The sequence below is a fragment of the Ursus americanus genome, chromosome 23, assembly GCF_024610735.1.
Source record: "Ursus americanus isolate L20-20 chromosome 23, mUrsAme1.1.p, whole genome shotgun sequence".
Lineage (NCBI taxonomy): Eukaryota > Metazoa > Chordata > Mammalia > Carnivora > Ursidae > Ursus > Ursus americanus.
The window spans coordinates 19,116,005-19,135,590 of NC_142149.1; the positions used below are offsets into that span (position 1 = coordinate 19,116,005).

The window sequence follows — 19,586 nt, forward strand, 5'->3', positions numbered from 1 at the left end:
ATCATGAGTGGTTTTATTTGTTTTTTTTTTTAACAGAAAAACAAAACATTTAGTGCCTGCTTTCCTGGGCTCTGTGTACAAGCTTCAAAACAACCTTGTTTGTGCCTTGTTTGGCACATCTGGTACTTTGATATTGGAAAAGGAGTGCCCAGCATAATGGACAGGAATATACTGATCAAAGGGATATTCCTTGGTATAAATCTAAAAATCATCCTAGTTCTTAAGTGGTAATATTTTTAAAAAGTAGGGGCGCCTGGGTGGCTTAGTCGGTTGAGCGTGTGCCTTTGGCTCAGGTCTTGGTCCCAGGGTCCTGGGATCAAGTCTCAGATCGGGCTCCCTGCTCAGCAGAGAGTCTGCTTCTCCTTCTCCCACTGCCCCTCCACCCCAGGTCGTACTCTTTCTCTCTCTTGCTCTCTCTCCCTCTCAAGTAAATAAATAAAATCTTTAAAAATAAATAAATAAAATAAAATAAAATAAAATATAAAAAGTGGATAGTGTATTGAGAGCAATTTCCTTTTCCAAAGCAGAATATGACTATAATTTCTGTACTGATTCGCTTCCCCCTGTACTGTCTCCATCACTTCTGCAGCTAAGTTGATGTCAACTGTCTTAAAGTTTAGGTCCTCAGGAAAACTTCCTCATCTCCTAGGACTTTCAGAGGCCCTTTGCTGTTGTGTACCACCAAGGAACCCAGCAGTTTTAAATTGAAATAAACACCAGTTGAGTGTGAGAGGCACCGTGCTGGAGTCTGTGGGCGACACAAAGATGAATGAGAGCGAGCTCCGACCTTGCAGAGGTTTATAGTCCAGTGGTTCCTTTTAGGAGCTGATTGTTACAAAGTCCTCAGCCTCTTAACCTGTAAGAATTAGAAAACTACTGGGATCAGTTTGGAAGGAAACTACAGTTCTCTCTTGTGTCGTGTGCTTGCCTTGCCCTCTTCATGTCTTTGCTTATATTTCAGTGTACCATAGAGAGCATTTTCCCAGGATTTGCAAGCCAACATATGTTAATGAGGTCTCTGAACACAGTTGCTTTGGTTCCCATCATGTATTCCTGGTCCCCTCTCCAGCAGAACTTTATGGTATGTATTGAAAGCACTGGGGTAATTGCGCAAACTGTATGATTTTCTTATGTTAGTATGCTGGCACTTCTCTTAGGGTAAAAATTGTCAGATTATTCTTAACCTTTGGACGTGCAGGGCAGACTGTTTTTGTAATATATTTACTCTTAATCAATCTATCTATGTATATATATATATTGCGAGTTGTTCTAACTGGTTAGGTTTTGTGCTCTCTGAAGTGTACTTTCGAGTTGATAGTGGTTCTTTTTTGAATGAATGAAACTGGGCAAGACTCCAATTCTCTCTTACTACTTTGGCCCAATTTTGTAACATGTGCAGTTAAATGCAGTCTAAACCAGACACTTGAGGCTTAAGCAGGTTGACATATCCCTGCTGATGGAGCAATCCTTTCTGAATCCCCTAAGGCAAGATGCTATGACAGCAACTGAGATAACAGAGGTGCACAGGGACCCTGAGCCTCTCATCTGGGCCTTTATGCTGATTCCTACTAGGATCAGTTGTTCTGATAATCAGTCCTCTCTAAATACTGCCATTACTTATCATCTGCCTGGTGACAGTTCTGCTGACTGGGATAGGATATAGGTTTGCAAAAGGGAATCCTCTCTTAGAATAAAACTTCACAGTAATTTTACTTAATACTTGGGGAATTAAGCATGACTGTGTTTTCTGCAGAGCAACAACAGTAACAAAAATCCATTAGTATTGTTTCTTTAGCCAGGAAATATTCATGGCTCATGCTGTAATTGACTTAGGTTCCCACTGAGTGTGATTGACATGAGTTATAATCATGGTTTTTTATTATGATTATGGGAGGTTAGTCTTAGTCTGTATAATAGAATATCCAGAAACTTTATGGTTGCCCAGTTTCTGTTCTAACTATTCTAGTTATATTGCAGATGATATTCTTGGAAGCCTTCCTTTTCATCTGTGTGTCTCCACTTATGAGGAGAATTAGAATTGAAGACTTTTTAGACTGTTGTTTAAGTGATATCTGTGCCAATTTTACAATGATGTTTAGTAGATAAACTTAGGTAATAGATGGAATCACTGTGAATAATAAGTCTGCTGTCAGATTCTAGATGTTGGTGGAAATATTATTGTTAGTATCAGGCTAAACATTTGGTAGTTGATATCCTCAAGTAGTTAAACTGACTTTTTTTCCCTAAGAGTAGCATTTCCCCCTCCCATTTGAGGTTTTCCTGGCAAAACAAAATGGCCAGTCTTTAAAAATGCAGGAAACTCTGTAACCAAAGGCATTTTCAGGAAATTGACGCAGCGAAAAAGGCCCAGCAAAGAGTCCATTAAACAGGAAAGAGAAGATGCATAGTGGATTCATGGAATGAATCACATCTGATTTGATTTCAGGTAGAAGATGAGACAGTTTTGTGCAATATTCCCTACATGGGAGATGAGGTGAAAGAAGAAGATGAGACTTTCATTGAAGAGCTGATCAATAACTATGATGGGAAAGTCCATGGCGAAGAAGGTAGTGGTGCTGGGCTCTTTGGGAGAAAACTTTTTTAAAACGGTGCCCTTTCTTTGGTATGTCATCGTTTTGCTTTTATCTGCTGCCTCGTGGGTACAGGCTGAAGAATATTTCAATGTCATCACATGGCTAGGAGTAACAATTTTATATTAAAAATGTCCCTTGTCAAATTTTATTTATTTATTTAAAGATTTATTTATTTTAGAGAGAGAGCAGAGGGAAGGGCAGAAGGAGAGGGAGAGAGAGTCTTAAGCAGACTCCGTGCTGAGTGCGGAGCCCAACACAGGACTTGATCCATGACCCCGAGATTATGATCTGAGCCAAAACCAAGAGTCAGATCCTTAACCGACTGCACCACCCAGGCGCCCCCTCAGTTAAATTTTAAAAGGAGTTGGGAGCACTGGGTGTTCTGTTGCAACTGATGAATCACTAAATTTTACCCCTGAAGCTAATAATACACTGTATGTTAACTAAATTGAATTTAAGTTTAAAAAATTTTTAAAGAGAAAGGTAAAGACAAAGGAGTTGGGACATAGAAGAATTATGCATATATATAGTGATCAGTGGCTGGAGAGGAAGTTTAGTGCACAAAGAAGTATGATCTTAGGAGTTTTCCATAAATCCAGCAAAGCCATTTTGTTCTTCATTTCCCTTTCTCTGAGAATGGCAATGAGCATGATCCCTCTGTCTGTCTTTGATCCAGATATACCCTGGATCTCCCAGAAATTGTTTATAACATTCTGACTATCCTGAAAGTGAGTTATTTGGATTTAGTTGTAGTTCTAGAAAAGGGTGCGAGTGTGTAAGAAGTGGGAAGGTAGGGAGAGACTCCCCATGGCTTTGCAAACCTATGGCCTCACCAGCTGTTTTGACACTTGTGGGTACTGTTGAAAATGCATTTTCTACCCACAGCGCCCCCTCATGTTCAAAGACTTTATCCTAGGTTGTAGTGTAACCCCCTATAGTATGGTTTTAGGAAGGTAATGCTGTCTTTTGATTCAAAGAAGTCACTACCAAGCCGTCGGCAGCAAAACCAAGTATATTTTCATGTTATCATTCTTTATCTGTTCCATTTGTATTGTTTGTACACTTTTTTTGAGATTTTGGACCGTAAATACAGGTTGATCTGTGACTGAGGAATGAACTACCCTAGTGAGAATAAAGCCTATGTAACTGGATTTCCCACTCTAGCCAGCTGAACTGTTGCCGTGGTAAGAGCCAGTGAAATTATTGTAATTTCCTGGTTGTTCATATAAAAACGTACATATGTTATATCTCTGGGCCTCAGGAGTGAATACAAGAAAACCTTTCTAGAAGGACTAATGGAGCATGAAACGATCCCTGCTCATCCATCTAATCTTTATGTTCCAGAGATGATCCCTGGATCTGTCCTGATTAGTGATGCAGTTTTCCTGGAGTTGGTAGATGCTCTGAATCAATACTCAGATGAGGAGGAGGAGGGGCACAATGACACCTCGGATGGAAAGCAAGATGACAGTAAAGAAGATCTGCCAGTAACAAGAAAGAGAAAAAGACACGCTCTTGAAGGTCAGTACTCCATTTTGAAAGTGACAGGGAGAGGGAAGAAGCAAGAAACAGAAAAGATTGTTGATTATTAAAGGCTGTTGATGCTTCTTGTTTGGTCCACTTAAAGGGAAGACAAAGTAGTGTGTTTGGGAAACATGGAAAGTTATAAAGAAGAAAATATACTTATCCTATAACCTTACTACCAAGGAATAACCAGCATTAATATTTCCTTCTGGATCTAAAAAATTGTGTGTGTATATACAGTACACACACACACGAAGAATATATACATACCTAAAATCAATGTAACGCTGTGTGTCAACTATAGCTCAGGTTTTTTAAAGTACCTATGTAAATCAACGTGTTCATATACATCATGTGAAATGGGATTGTGCCACAGACACACCCGTACACACACACACAATTTTACTTTTTATTTGATCTTCTATCGTAAGCATTTTTGTGTTGTTAATATTTAATTAACTTAATGTTTAATTATGTTCTGTGTTATTTAATCACATGTCCTGGGACATAGTGTCACTCTGTTGTTCTTCAGCACCACCATTATGATGGCGTTCTTAGTATTCACATCTCGCCATGAAAACTCCTGGTTTCCGCTCTAGTTTCCATCTTGGACTGTGGGTTTTGTCATTAATCTATACATGACTCTGATTTCCTTATTACTGGTCGCCTATTAGATAAGTCCAGGTAGCACTGACCTTCTTTTTTTTTTTAAAGATTTTATTTATTTATTCAACGGAGATAGAGACAGCCAGCGAGAGAGGGAACACAAGCAGGGGGAGTGGGAGAGGAAGAAGCAGGCTCCCAGCGGAGGAGCCCGATGTGGGGCTCGATCCCACAACGCCGGGATCACGCCCTGAGCCGAAGGCAGACGCCTCACCGCTGTGCCACCCAGGCGCCCCAGCACTGACCTTCTTTTTATGTCCCTGAACGGTCAGTGGTCGGGTTAACACAGCCGCCCTAATCAAAGTGCTGCGACAGAAGGGAGAATGACCGAACAGCTTTGTTTGCGTGCTCTGGTTATGGAACTCAGGAGTCTTTTGTCATTTCCAATTCAGGCAACAAAAAGAGTTCCAAGAAACAGTTCCCAAATGACATGATCTTCAGTGCAATTGCCTCGATGTTCCCTGAGAATGGTGTTCCAGATGACATGAAGGAGAGGTAGGGGAAGCTGTCCCACTCAGGCCATGTAGAGTGCTCAGGCAAAACTTTTATTCAAGCCTATTTTGGGTTCATAAAAAGCCTTGTTCCTGGTAAATACACTGTGATTTGCTTGCACTTCTGACTATTTCCTGATTATTTCTGATTATTTCCTGATTATTACCTCTAAATGCCCATTCCCATATCAAGGGTCACCATTTGCTGGATTTTGAATAAGTTTGGGCAGAGAACTTTTTAAATTCTGCCATTTTTCTGGAGAGTTACTCTAGCACCATAGTTACCAAATCTTTCCCTCTCTTTACTTTCAGACATACGCCCAGCCCAGCACAATTGCAATGACATATCCACTTAGTTACACACCCTTCCGTCATCGAGGAGACCCATAAAAAACCCATCTTCCCCTGGCAGGCTGTACCTGGATGACTGTCAGTGTTCAGTCTGTACTTTCTCAGCGAAGACATTTCCTTAGAAGGAATTCTTATCTCTCTTTTTAAAAATAGGTATCGAGAGCTAACAGAGATGTCAGATCCCAATGCACTTCCCCCTCAGTGCACACCCAACATCGACGGCCCCAATGCCAAGTCCGTGCAGCGGGAGCAGTCTCTGCACTCCTTCCACACACTGTTTTGTCGACGCTGCTTCAAATACGACTGCTTCCTTCACCGTGAGTGGGGCAACTCTGAAATGTTCTCCTGTTCTCCATCCCCAAACTCCATTTCCTTCTGTTTATTCAGTTAATCATATGGAGTTCCTGGCTTCTGATCTGATGACTGTTTTACAAAGGGCCAGTTCGATAGTCACTTGTTCAGTTGTAGTGCGATGTGCTTTGCATGGTCAGGACAGAATAACCAGCAACCTAAGTGTCCCTGAGTACCTATTAGCTTTGAAAGGATTGTTGATGTCAGAAATGATTAAATTTTGTGCACCCTGATGGTAGCTGTTTATATCTAAATTTTCCCACAGTGGCTCCCTGATTCAGTTTTTTTTCTTCCCCATCCTATGAAGTGGATAAACCATTGGAAACAGTACAGTTTTGTGTTTTCCAGCTTTTCACGCCACCCCTAATGTATATAAACGCAAGAACAAAGAGATCAAGATTGAACCAGAGCCATGTGGCACAGACTGCTTCCTTTTGCTGGTATGTTGGGTTTTTTTTTTTTTTTTTAAGTTTTATTTATTTAAGTAATCTCTACATCCAACATGGGGCTCAGACTCATGACCCCGAGATCAAGAGTCACATGCTTCTCTGGCTGAGCAGCCTGGTGTGCCTTGCTGGTATGTTCTTAAACTGTTCTGCCGTTGTTAACTCTTGAAAATTTAGCAGGAAATGGTCCTTCCGTTTTCTGCTCCTGGGAATACAAACCAAATGAGCCAATATGTAGCACTCTGGGAGTCATAAAGCACAGATAAAACGTGACTTCTACTCTTTTTTAAAAATGCTATTCATCCATTTAGAGAGAGAGAGAGAGCAGGGTGAGGGGCAGAGAGAGAGTCTCAAGTAGAGTCCACACTGAGCACAGAGCCTGAAGTGGGGCTCAATCTCACGACCCTGAGCCGAAATCAAGAGTCGGACGCTTAACTAACTGAGCCAGCCAGGCTCTTAAGGAGCTCCCAGATACTAAGGACTGTGAAGTTAGTCTTATGGAGTGAGGAGTGCATGTATGTGACAGCATTTTCTTTACTGTCTTCCTTTAAATGCATATAAACATATGAGAAATAACACGTGAAAGCACTGATGTCTCATTGTAAGGTAAACAACCAGAAGCCAGATGGACCTTCCTGATGGACAGACTTGGATGCAGCAGCATAAATTCTCCTGCATTCATGTGGGAAGGCAGTTCGCTTAGAAGTAGAAAGGAATAGGTTCCCTTGGACTAGCCAAAGACAGAGTTTTGCTTTCTGCACCATACAGTGAGGGTAGGTAAAGAATAAAATACCTTGATAAAATTTCTGCTACCAATTAAAATTAGGTTATACAGCCAAGTGCCTTTGGGACCATCTTTAGTGAGAAAATAGAAGAAAAGATGGTAGAAAGTGCCACTGGATATATATCTGGAAAATGAGTCATATGATAATAGCAAAAGAACAAATAGACTTCGTCTGATTTATTTTCTCCCTGATGTGCTTTGACACCTTCTTGTGGGCCAAGTACCACACTGGCCCTGGCCATATATTATTTTACTTTCATGCTTCCAACAACATCCCGAGGTGGAGAAGCTATGGGTATTTTGTCCAAAATTTGTTAATGTGTCAGTGGTATGGCAATAATGAAATTCAAGCTCTGGTCTAACTCTACAAGCCGTGCTTTTTAAATTACTCCACACTTGGGGCACCTGGGGGTTAAGCATCTGCCTTTGGCTCAGGTCATGATACCAGAGTCCTGGGATCGAGCCCCATGTCCGGCTCCCTGATCAGCGGGGAGTCTGCTTCTCCCTGTCCCTCTGCCTCTCCCCCAACATGTGCTCTTTCTCTCTCTTTCACTCTCTCAAATATATAAAAATCTTTTAAAAAATTAATAAATTACTCCACACTTTTAAAAAGTACACCATGTTATATCAACATACCAGCATTTATATGTTGTCCCTCTCACAGCAGTTACCCGGGAACCCTGTACGTGCTTCACAAAGATGCTGTCAGTGCCCAAAATGTATGTCTCTGCGTGTGTGTTTCACGCAGAGGCCTCTTGTACAAGGCCAACTCTTGTACAGAAATGTCTGTGTGGTTTTTCTTTTATTGCTTTTTAGAAGTCAGTCCATATTCAACTGTAATGCTCGACTGATTTCCCCACACACATTCTATTAAGAACATTTTCAATCATGCAAAGAAGGTGAAAGATGCCTTTGTCTTAGATTTCCTTTGTCTTAGATTTAATGACATTTTTTCCATATTTGCTTTGCTCCTCTATTTGTATCTGCGTCTTTTGCTGAGCCGTTTGAACACGAGTCGCAGGTATTGAGATACTTGTTTGCAAAGTATTTCAGCATGCACTTCCTAAAATAAAGATATTCTCTTATATAACCACATTATTACACCTAAGAAAATTCACAAGAATTTCATAATATCATCTGTCCATTCCATATTTAAATTTTTTCAGCTGTACCAAGAATAGCTGGATTTGGAGTTTTGTCTAAACCAAGGTCATCCAGTCACACATCATGTTTGGTTATTACGTCTTTTCAGTCTCCTTTAATCTCAAATCATCACACCATTTTTTTTTTTTTAAATCCAGGCTCATTGTCTTGTAGGATACTATTCCCTATTCTGGATTTGTCTGTGGTTGTCTCCTGCTGTTATTTAACTTGTTTCTCTACCCTCTGTTTCCCATGAGCTAAAATTAGCTCTGGAGGCTTAATTATGTTTATGTTAAACCTTTTGAGTTAGAATAGTCGTGAGCCATGCTGTGTGTGCCCGCGGTAGCACAGGAACCTGATGTCGGATTCAGTTAATTTTAAAACTTCTCTTTCAGAATTTCCTTTAAGGCCTACAGGATATTAATCTGAATATCCTTAGTAATAGTAAACATTTATCTTTTACATGTAGATTTGGTTCTCAGAAACAGCTAGAAGTGTTCAGAAATCAAGTCTGATGAGAAGATAGATGGATGATCGAGCTGAATGATAGTTATTTGGTCTCTCTCTCTCTCTCTCTCTCTTTTTTTTTTTTAAATAAAACGTAGCTATGAAGTAATGAAATAGTATCCTTCCAAGTTTAATATGCTGATTTGGAGGGAAGTTTTAGAAGTGAGTAGTGATATTGTACAAATTTAAGGACTACATATTTCATTATTGAAACAGAAACAATGCAGTAGAATAAAAAGAACAATGTGGCCTGGGGACAGGGAACCCTGATTCTTGTACCTCTTCTGGAACAATGAGCTAAATACTAATACATGGTATGCATATATGGTATAATATATTAGTATATATACTATATATATAATATTTATTACATTAACACTATACCGTATATTATATACTATATAATATATTAGAATATATACTAATACATAGTATAAGAGAAGCAGGTCCTTTCCCCTCTCTGAACCTCATTGCCTCATCTACAGGAGAATGTGTTCTCAAATTCTGTGTAGCTGACATGCAAATGGGTTGCACAGATTATATCTTTTTTTAAGCTTACTTTATAGGACAGCTCTTCTGCGGAGAGGTATAAATGTACAAGTTTTAGAATACTTCTTTTTAAGGAGGCTTCACACCCAGCATGGAACTCACAACCATGAGATCAAGACCCAAGCTGAGATCAAGAGTTGGATGCTAGCCCAGCTGAGCCACCCAGGCGCCTGTAGAATGTTTGTTAAGCAGCTTTTATATGGTCACACTTACATGGTACAGAGCCAAAAAAAAGACAGTCTCATTGCATGTAAGCACAGGTGTTAAAGAAGGTGGTTTGTGAGGATGGGATCAGGATGGTGACTCTGGGCCTGGTCCGTTTCCCATTGGTAACGTGTCCATTGCAGGAAGGAGCGAAGGAGTACGCCATGCTTCACAACCCTCGCTCCAAGTGCTCCGGTCGTCGCCGGCGAAGGCACCACATGGTCGGTGCTTCCTGCTCCAACACTTCAGCCTCTGCTGTGGCGGAGACTAAAGAAGGGGACAGTGACAGGGATACAGGCAATGACTGGGCCTCCAGTTCTTCAGGTACACTGGGCAGAAAATGGTCTTTTCTTTCTACACAAGGCTTCTGGTAAACGCGGGATCACTGCCTAACACTTAAAGTCACTACCTTTGAAAAATGGTTCTTTCTACAGCTTCACCCGTAGGCAGTAGAGACTGGGGATATTTTCGTTCCTAAAAGTAGCATGAAGTACTTCAGAGTCTGTGGCAAACTGTGGATGACAGCCGTGTTCTCTCTTCTCTTGTTTCTCTTACCTTCTCCTCTCTTAGAGGCCAACTCTCGCTGTCAGACCCCCACGAAGCAGAAGGCTAGTCCGGCCCCACCTCAGCTCTGTGTGGTGGAAGCGCCCCTGGAGCCTGTGGAGTGGACTGGGGCTGAGGAGTCCCTTTTTCGAGTCTTTCATGGCACCTACTTCAACAACTTCTGTTCCATAGCCAGACTTCTGGGCACAAAGACGTGCAAGCAGGTACTATCAGAGAAGAGCAGGGACATGCGGGGCCCTCCTTCCATCCACTGCTCTGTCAGCCCTTTTGCCGTCTTGTGTGGCTGCCCATCTCTAGGGAAGCCGTCTTAGGCTCCGTCCCTCATGAGTGGGTGCTTCTGGGCCACGAGGTAGGTTTTCCAAACATGGGACCTTCTGCAAATGCCAGGCCTGGAAGTGCTTGGGGATCTGCTCTCCTCCTTGCTGAATTGTTATTTCTGCCTCTAGCCACTCTCTAACTCTTCTGGATGTTTCTACACTCTTAGCTTTGTTTTGGTCTTTGTTCTTTGTTTTTGGTTCCTGCCTTTCTTTCTAAATGTGTATGCCTTTCCTAGAAGGGGTTCCCAGGTCTTTCAGGGGACCGTCTTATCTGGCATGCTCCTGCTCCTGCCGCTGCCGCTCCCATCCCCTCCGTCAGTCTCCGCAGTTGCTTTTTCCTCCAGATGTTCTATCGCTAGGCTTTTCTAATTGCCACCCCCGATGGCTGGGCCTGGACCACACCCTTCTCACTCATGCCATTGCTAGAATCACAGTCTGGTAGCAGCCACTGATGCTCTGGAGGCAGTGGGACCTGGTGTCCCAGTGCCCTCCGTCTCAGCCCAGCTGCAGTGAGAAGACAGACTGAAGAGCAAGGACAGGGAGTCACCAGGTGTTAGGGCCGGTCTGTCCAACAGGAAAGGAACACCAGAACCGTACCATGCTGCTTAGCTCCCTGACTTCTGGAGGAGTCTCTGTGGCCTCTTCTTCATGATACCTCTACTTAGAACAAGCAATAGAACCATAAAGAGAAGTGCCCTTTGCTTTCATTTTGGAGCTCATACCTATTTCCTTGAGGCACAGGTTCTTAACCTAAAAATCTACAGAATCGTGTGCAACACAATTTTGTGTGTATTTTCCCGAGAAAAAGATTTATACTTTTCGCAGAATCTCAAGAGGGCCCATAGCCAAAAGGGAAAAGAAAAAGCAAAAAACGAATGGAATAAGGGAAGAAGCAGGTTGAAAGGAAGCCAGCCTTCCAGAAATGCTGGCTTACTGAAATAGACAAAGCTCTGCCCTCTTCATACCAGCAGGGGGAGCTAGTGGTTAGCCAAGTGGTGCTGCTTGTGCCCTCTCTTCCACTCCTTAACACAAGGTACCCAAAGTCTCCCTTCTTAGGAAGAGACAGATAATGTTGGTAAGAATCATCCCACTGGTGGCTTGGTAGGCAGAGGTGTCGATGAAAGCTACTGACCAGGAAAGTTGTAATTGTGCTCAATGTTTCTCTTTTCTCGAGTCACGCTAGATAGTTAAGAATTAACCCCAGGGCCAGTGATGCGATATCCCAGTGCCACTGTGTCTCTCCCTGAGCAAAGAGATGCTCAGTCAGCCGTCTTCGAGCTCTCCAGAATGCTCCCACGCCCAGCACCTGGTTGGCTCACTTATCTGACCACCTGGCTCAAGAAGGACTGACAGGTCCCATTGGATTTCTCTTCCAGGTCTTTCAGTTTGCAGTCAAAGAATCACTTATCCTGAAGCTGCCAACAGATGAGCTCATGAACCCGTCGCAGAAGAAGAAAAGAAAGCACAGGCAAGGGTTGGACAAAGGACTTTCTGTTCCCTGTGCTCTGACCTCCCCTTGGACTCCCCAACTGCCTCCCTCTTGAGTGTAGCATTGCATAACTAAAGGGCCAGGCTTCTCCATGCTCCCTGTGGGTCCGTGCCTTGGACCAGCCCTTCTCCCGTCCCTAGATGCCATGGACCAGGAGATAAGTGTCTGGTTTCCCTTTAAGCTCCTGGCCAGTGGGACGAGAGCTGGCCTCATGGCTCCACCCTGAGGCCATTTCTCCTCGTTGGGTGGTTAGTGACTACTGTTCCCACTTCTCAACTCTGACCAGAGTTTTTTCTTTTGGCACTCGTACTGTTTTTGTAAGTTGCATAGTAACACTGTCTTTTAGCTAGCCTTTGTGTAGAGTTGGAAGGGTTTTTTTTAATTCAGCATTCTGCCTGCCTCAGTTCCCTAATGACTATCACCTACTGAAGGAAGGAACTGACACCAATTCTAGATAGAGAAGGAAGTCCCTGTAGCTTCTTCTCCCTTTCAGTCTCTTCACGCAGCAGATTCCTGAGAAGTCTGCCCACCTCCCCATCCTGCAATTCACCACATCCCCCCTTCCCCAAAGAGAAGGAGGGAGGGGGAGGAGAGGGAGAAACAATAGCATTATAATAGACACAGAGGGTAGAGTTTTGTGTTTGTTTTTTAGACATCTTTGTTGTTTATATTTAAATCTTGAAGCATAGAGCAGCTGGACTGCAGCTGGACTCTCACATCCAGGGTAGAGGCCTCCTGTGAAGGGATTTGGGGAGGATACTCCCCACTCATCAGAGTCCCTCAAAGCAGGTCACGTCGTTATTTACCCAGATCTGCAGAGTTCCCCGGAGCCATGACCCAGACCCATGCCTCTCTCTTTTTCAGGTTGTGGGCTGCCCACTGCAGGAAAATTCAGCTGAAGAAAGGTGAGTTGCAGCAGGGTGCTCTTGGGCAGTTCAGCCCAAGGTCGCACCCCTGGGGTCCCCGCCCCTGCCCCACCTGCAGCTGCACTTGTTGACCCTGCACTGCTTCCGGGGGCTGCAGATTTCCCTGCAGCAGCTGAGAACAGCTCAGCTTCTCACTGCAACTGAGAGCACCTATCCGGAGGCAGAGTCGTGAGCCTTGTGGTCTCTGACTTGCATAGTGGGCCGTTTGCCAGGTTCCAGACTTCGTTTCGTGTTTGGAATGGCTCTTCTGCGTTCTGGGCCATTTCCACACTCTCCCCACAAAGCACATCTCCCCATGGTAGCTGATAGACAGCCATCGTCTCTGAGTGTTACTCACTTCAGGTGCTAAATGTGTGTCCAAGATGATGGCCGGGATAGCCTCCACCAGTCGGGGCCGTTGGACAGTTGGGAGGAAGGACAGCTAGGGGGTGCGGGCACAGCAGTGTTCTGGTCTGTTCTTTTCTCTTCTAGATAACTCTTCCACACAAGTGTACAACTACCAGCCCTGTGACCATCCAGACCGCCCCTGTGACAGCACCTGCCCCTGCATCATGACGCAGAATTTCTGTGAGAAGTTCTGCCAGTGCAACCCAGACTGTAAGAGTTCTCCGCTTTCCCCTGTAGTCCTCCCAGACGGTCAGCCCTGGTGCAGCCTGCCTTTCCCTCCCAGCCTGTGCCCCTTGATGCCTCTGGGCCTTCTGATGTTCTCTTTGCTGTGTTTTAAGCATTCTATAGAGGAAACAAGATACTTAAGATCTGGAAAGGTCATTTTTTAAAAACCCGTAGGTGTTTGATTCTAAAGCAACAATTACACTTAAATCAGAAACATTTCCGTCTTTACCTTCCAGGGAAGAAATAAGAAACGTGGGAGTCTTTTTCCTTCAGGCGCAGTCACAATCTCCCTTTCTAGGATGTTGTGTTACAGCAGATACGGGTTCCGATTCTGTACACGGCTCTTTTAGTTTACTACTTGAAGCTTTCATATCAGGTCTATCTGGACATCAGCAGAAGTAGGACAGAGGCTAAACGTGCTTCTCCTTCACTTCTTATTGCATCATGCCCTTCCCTGCTCAAGGCTGAACAGTTTGATAACAGCCTCCAGAGCCTGCAGAACTTGGTGCCCAGGCAGTTGTGCCGGTAATACCTTCTAACGCATAGCAGATACCGATCTTAGCCACAGTGGAGGGCACTTGTGCTGGGGAGGGCAGTGGGTGGAGGAGGGTAGCTTAGAACGGATGCATTCTGTTCTCAAAATGATTCTTGTTTTGATGGTGATGCTTTAGCAGTGAAAAGCACTGATTTCATTTTCTGTGGGCCACTCACCACCTCCCTTCCAAATTCCACCAACAAGGGGGAGGGAGAGCATTGTTGAGGAATCTCTAGGAAACACCCCTCCATAGTTGAACCTGCTTTTTTGACTCCTAGGCATGAATGTTGGGAGGCACTCCATTTTCTCTGGAAAGAAACTTGACTATATGATTATTGTCCAGGGAGTTTCTCTTCTATTTTGCCAACTTTCCCCAAACACATCAGATTGACTTCCTTGCAGACCGTCGAGGCAGACCTGAGCCCCAGCATTAGCCTGCCTTTGTTTCTAACCCTCCCCTCCCCCCCAGGTCAGAATCGTTTTCCTGGCTGTCGCTGTAAGACCCAGTGCAACACCAAGCAGTGTCCCTGCTACCTGGCAGTGCGAGAGTGTGACCCCGACCTGTGCCTCACCTGCGGGGCCTCAGAGCACTGGGACTGCAAGGTGGTTTCCTGCAAAAACTGCAGCATCCAGCGAGGCCTCAAGAAGGTGAGGGCTTTTCTCAGGACTGCGGGCTGGATAACGGAGGGGGAAAGACAGAGTTGGCCCCAGCAGCCTCTTTCCACCGGCCCCTTGGAGGGCTTCTATGGGAAAGCGCTCAGCAAATCCTAAGGGACACGCATGTACTGAATTAGTGAAGTTTTCTGTCCCGGGGAGGAGTTAGAAAAATGACCCCTGAACTGGCCAGCCTGAGAGGAGCCGAGAGGACGAACACATCACGGATGTTGTCTGTTTCTACTTGATCCGCAGCAGCGAGTTCCTCGGGGCTCAGGTCCAGGAGGCCCCAAGGCCTAGAGGAGGAGGTGTCACAGTTCCTTTTGCCACCTCCCTTCTTTGTTTTTCCTCTCCTCAGAACCGAATGAGTTAGCGCTCTTTCTGTTTTCAGATCCTCTTAACAGTTGCTCGTTCTTTCCACCCTGCCCACCCCCCGCACACGTGCACATCCAGCACATACCCTGCCCGCTCACACATGCCCTGTAGTCTGAGGTTTGACTCCCTCTTCCCCAGCACCTGCTGCTGGCCCCCTCAGATGTGGCCGGATGGGGCACCTTCATTAAGGAGTCCGTGCAAAAGAACGAATTCATTTCTGAATACTGTGGCGAGGTGAGTGCTATCGGTTTGGACCACATTCCTATCTGGGGACATACTGATGAGAAACTCTGATTTTCTGTGGGCCAGATCTCTATGACTTACTCTCTAAATAACTCAGCTGAGTTCCCGTGTGGCCTCTTGGGGGATCCCACAGAAGTGTTTGCAATCCTGAGATAAACCACTCTTCTGAAATTCTTTGCCAGCTCAGGCCACACAAGGGAGGCGGGCTGGGAGCTCTCTTCAGCGTTCATACTGGTCACACTGGGTGGGGATTGGAATGAACTAACTTGAGCTCTCTCCTGTGATTCTCACCATGATACTCAGTAAGCACCTGTGTGTGGCACTGCCCCCTCCCAGCCCTTTCTGTGGGCAGGGGATCGTGCCCTGAGCGGACAGCCCGATCCCCCTGTTTGTTCCCCGTCTGTCTCTGCAGCTTATCTCTCAGGATGAGGCTGATCGGCGGGGGAAGGTCTATGACAAATACATGTCCAGCTTCCTCTTCAACCTCAACAATGGTATGGAGTCTTTTTCTCTTACCCCAACGCGGTCTCAGACAGGTCTTTCTACCAGATTGCCCTTACGATGGCCCATGTTCAGATCTGCTGTGATTTCTCCAGCAGGTGCACGGAGCAAGGTGGGGAGGTTGAACTTCAGGACACCACGAGCCACAGTTCACTTGCTTTGGGAGAACCCCCATTCCTGGGTTGTTTGTAATCGGAGCACTGAGCACTTATACCTCAGAAATCTCCCTGCCCAGTAGATGGGAAGAGGAGATCCGTAATTCCAACAAAAGGGGGGGACCCAAAGGGAGCACACACACTGAGGCCATATTCTTATACTGCGTGCTGCTGGTCTTCAGAATTCCCGCTGGATTATTTCTGTTACCGTTTAATTGATTTTGAAATCGGGTTCAAGAAGCTGTGGATTTGCCTGGTGAGCTCATGATCTCTCTTTATATAGATTTTGTAGTAGATGCTACCCGGAAAGGAAACAAAATTCGATTTGCAAACCATTCGGTGAACCCCAACTGTTATGCCAAAGGTGAGCCCCCAGTGACCCGGGAGGGGGGGGTGGGTGATGGATGCTTTATTTACTATGATTTCTGCCCATTATGTAACATTTTTCATTGCTGAGTTATTTTTTGTCCAAAGACAGTCATGATTAACATCTGGTACCATTTTGAGTCTCTGTTTTGTAATTGGCTTTCTTCACTGAATACGTTATAGCCATTTTCCCCCAAACAAGAATCTTTTAAAGATAATTCTCTTCCTATATCACCAGCCAGAATAACAGATCTAAAAGCACAGAGGCAACTGTCATCACTGACTGCTTTTTAATTCCACTTTATTTATGTTTTCACTGGGAATTGGGAGGAAATTAGCCCAGCACCACCGATTGTTGGCTTGGAGCTGACTAGAACCTAGCCTTGGCTTTGTCCTGTTTGCAGTGGTCATGGTGAATGGGGATCATCGCATTGGGATCTTTGCTAAAAGGGCAATTCAAGCTGGTGAAGAGCTCTTCTTTGATTACAGGTGAGGCGGCCGGAAATGGTCCTTGGGAGGTGGTGCCAGGGGCAGAAGGGGTTAGAATTGATCTGGGGGCTGAAGGTGGGTGATACGGAGGAAGGAGACCATCTCATGGTGGTCAGGTCTTTCTCTGTGTTCTGCTCTCGGGTGTCTTGCCTCAGAAGTGGGAGCAGTTGTAAACTGCTGAGGGAGTGGGAGGGAGTGGGAGTGGGGGTGGGAGAGGGAGCAAAACGGAGGGGATTCCATCTGTCCATTCACAAAAGCCTTGATAGTAACCTGGTTCCTCCTGCTCCGGGACAGGTACAGCCAAGCTGATGCCCTCAAGTACGTGGGGATCGAGAGGGAGACCGATGTCCTTTAGCCCTCCTGGGCCCCACACCAGCGCTTACGGTAGCGGCACTGTCTTTGCTTCATGCACACCACCGCTGCTCGAGTTTCCTGCGCTACGTGTCTCCCACACCGAGAACCCCCACCCACTCCCTCTGCAGCGAGGCCTCGGCTGTGTCCAGTGGGAACAAACTGTCTCAGTGAGAGGGGGGACAGAGGCAGCTAGGGCCCAGGCCCCCAGGAGAGAGAGTTGCAGAAGTGGGAAACCGCGTCTCAAGCCTCAGAGGAAGAGAGCACGGGCTGGGGGTGGGTGACTCAGTGTGGTTTCTTGTCCGCTACGTAGGCTGTGGGCCTCAGCAGTCAACCTGGGCAGTTCCTCACAAGCACTGGCCTGTGCTTCTAACTTTCCAAGTCAAGGGTCCTTGTGTAATTCGGTCGCCGGCATCTCTCTCTGTGGTCGTAGGACCTAGAGAGGACTGGCTAAGTGGAGTTTGATACCTGGAGCTTATGAGTGGCCTGGGTCAAAGGTGAGCCTGGCCGGTGGCACAGAGTGACTTCAGAGGGAAGACGGGTCACCTTACTACCTCTTCCCTCCTGGCAGCGTTCAAATTCGAAGAGCATGGGTTCTGAGTATAGATATTCAACACTGGGAGAAAGAGAACTAAGTGCTGTTTTTCCATAGACAGAGAGCGAGCGCCATCCTGATGACTGTAGTTAAACGGCTAAGTCTGGGGCCCAAGAGGCTCTGAGAAGCCTTCTGCGTACTCTGGAGATGCGTGGATACGTTCTCAGATTCCTGACAGCAGCAGCCGGTGCGCTGCCGGCTGCTTCCAAAGCTGCAGCTTGGCCACTGCCGCCGGGCCTCGGCCTCGTACTGCTGCTGAAGGAGCATGGGGGGCGTGCCGGGCTGGGCGTGAGCACTCTGGCTCCAGGCTCTGGAGTTGTTCGGGCCTTTCGTTCCCTTTAGAGGCCCCGGGGCCTCTGTTGCTTATCTCTTCCGGGTAGATGGGAGAAGGCCTGGACTAGAGTTGGGGGAGGCTGTGAAGGTGATTTACTTTCCTGTCTGTTGCACCTGCTGTTGGAAAGGGTGAGCTGACAGTGTCTGGAGGTGGGTGAGGGGCTCCCAAGTCGCACGTGTCTGGGACGGCACCGCACTCGCCGCGCGCACTGGCAGAAGGTTTTGAAGTGTTAAGAGGAAGCCGGCCAGCCTCCTGTGGCAGCCCACGGTGCCATTCTCTCTGGGATTCATGAAGAGCAAAGCACTTTATTTCTTTGAGAAGGTCTGCAGATTGAGGTGGAGTTTGAGCTGAGGTCTCTGGGGTCCCTGCCCAAATCCTATTCCTAAGGGAGAGGGAAGGACAGGGGTTGGAAGATTCCCCTCCAGTTCTGTCTCAGCTCCTGGTGGAGGAAGGAGGAGCTTCCTTGCCTCACAAGATGTAAGCGAGGATGGGGCCAGCTCAAGGAGCTACCCGTGTGTCTATGGCTGGTGTGTCGAGCTGACAGGGAATAAAGAGCATTGCGCTGGGTAAAAAGGACATGGGCAGGGACAGGCTGGCCCAGGGAATGTTGGAATAGGGAGCTGGCTTCTCTTTTCTCCAGGGAATCCAAGCCTTTCTTCCCTAGTCTATATTGACCACTCCCTTCCTCCAACCCCACTGGCTGTCCCATGAAGCAAGGAGTGGGGTTCCCTCTGGCCAAACTGTCGCCTAGGGATTTTGGTGGGACATGCACACACACTCACATATCCTCACGCACCACGCTTGTGCTCAGCCCTGAGCACACGCCCAGCCAGCTCCTGACGGAAGCCCCTTGCCACCTGAGTGGCCAGCCCCACCATGATTCTGAAATCTTCTGCAGTGGTTTGTATTCATTGTGTACTGGGGGCACCCTCCAGCTGGACTGTGGACTCTGAAGTACTCGTAAATTACAGGGAAAAACCAGAGACAAATGAAGGAGGAGGAGTTAGGTCTGTCTGGAAAAGAGGGGCAGCACGTTACATCCAGCCGTTGAGAGGCTAGACTGACCCCACTCTTCCCTCAGTGTGCAGAATCCCCTCCTTCCCAGTTTCAGACCACTAATACTCCTGTTCCGCCAGCATTCCCATCCTTTTCCCCTCGCTGTCCCCCCCCCTTTAATGACGGGTCTCAACCCCTCCCCCCAGACCGTGGAACGATGGATGGAGCAAGGTGGTAGGGACTGGGGGGAGGCTGGTATATGTGCGGCTTTATTGCCAGTGAATTTCACGCACTTTAAAGTCCTGTGGCTTGTGACCTCTTATCTGAATAAAGTGGTAGAATCCATTTTGGCAAGTTGTGTATTGTGTACTTTGAGGCTAGAAGGATCCAGGGACGCTAGTACAGGGGCAGCTCGGACTGAAGCGTTCTCATTCCCACTTGTCCACTGAGATCTGGGAGTTGGCGAGAGCCAGTCAG

The 19,586-nt window shown here is 46.2% G+C and overlaps 1 protein-coding gene across 5 annotated transcripts in view; it reads left to right on the forward strand.

Annotated features, from left to right (window-relative positions):
* Positions 1-19,586, forward strand: part of EZH1 (enhancer of zeste 1 polycomb repressive complex 2 subunit) — a 33,990-nt gene that overhangs the window by 10,143 nt on the left and 4,261 nt on the right. For 4 of the 5 annotated variants that reach the window (XM_087854361.1, XM_045781521.2, XM_087854363.1 and 1 more), the window contains 16 exons: positions 962-1,081; positions 2,447-2,567; positions 3,939-4,115; positions 5,174-5,276; positions 5,777-5,940; positions 6,323-6,414; positions 9,751-9,931; positions 10,178-10,374; positions 11,865-11,956; positions 12,842-12,882; positions 13,375-13,500; positions 14,520-14,698; positions 15,218-15,313; positions 15,735-15,816; positions 16,262-16,342; positions 16,749-16,833. In XM_087854361.1, the coding sequence (XP_087710487.1) occupies positions 962-1,081; positions 2,447-2,567; positions 3,939-4,115; positions 5,174-5,276; positions 5,777-5,940; positions 6,323-6,414; positions 9,751-9,931; positions 10,178-10,374; positions 11,865-11,956; positions 12,842-12,882; positions 13,375-13,500; positions 14,520-14,698; positions 15,218-15,313; positions 15,735-15,816; positions 16,262-16,342; positions 16,749-16,833 (1,937 nt within the window). Of the gene's footprint in view, positions 1-961; positions 1,082-2,446; positions 2,568-3,938; positions 4,116-5,173; positions 5,277-5,776; positions 5,941-6,322; positions 6,415-9,750; positions 9,932-10,177; positions 10,375-11,864; positions 11,957-12,841; positions 12,883-13,374; positions 13,501-14,519; positions 14,699-15,217; positions 15,314-15,734; positions 15,817-16,261; positions 16,343-16,748; positions 16,834-17,127; positions 19,455-19,586 lie in introns of those variants that run through there. The other variant, XM_087854364.1, reaches the window with a different exon arrangement.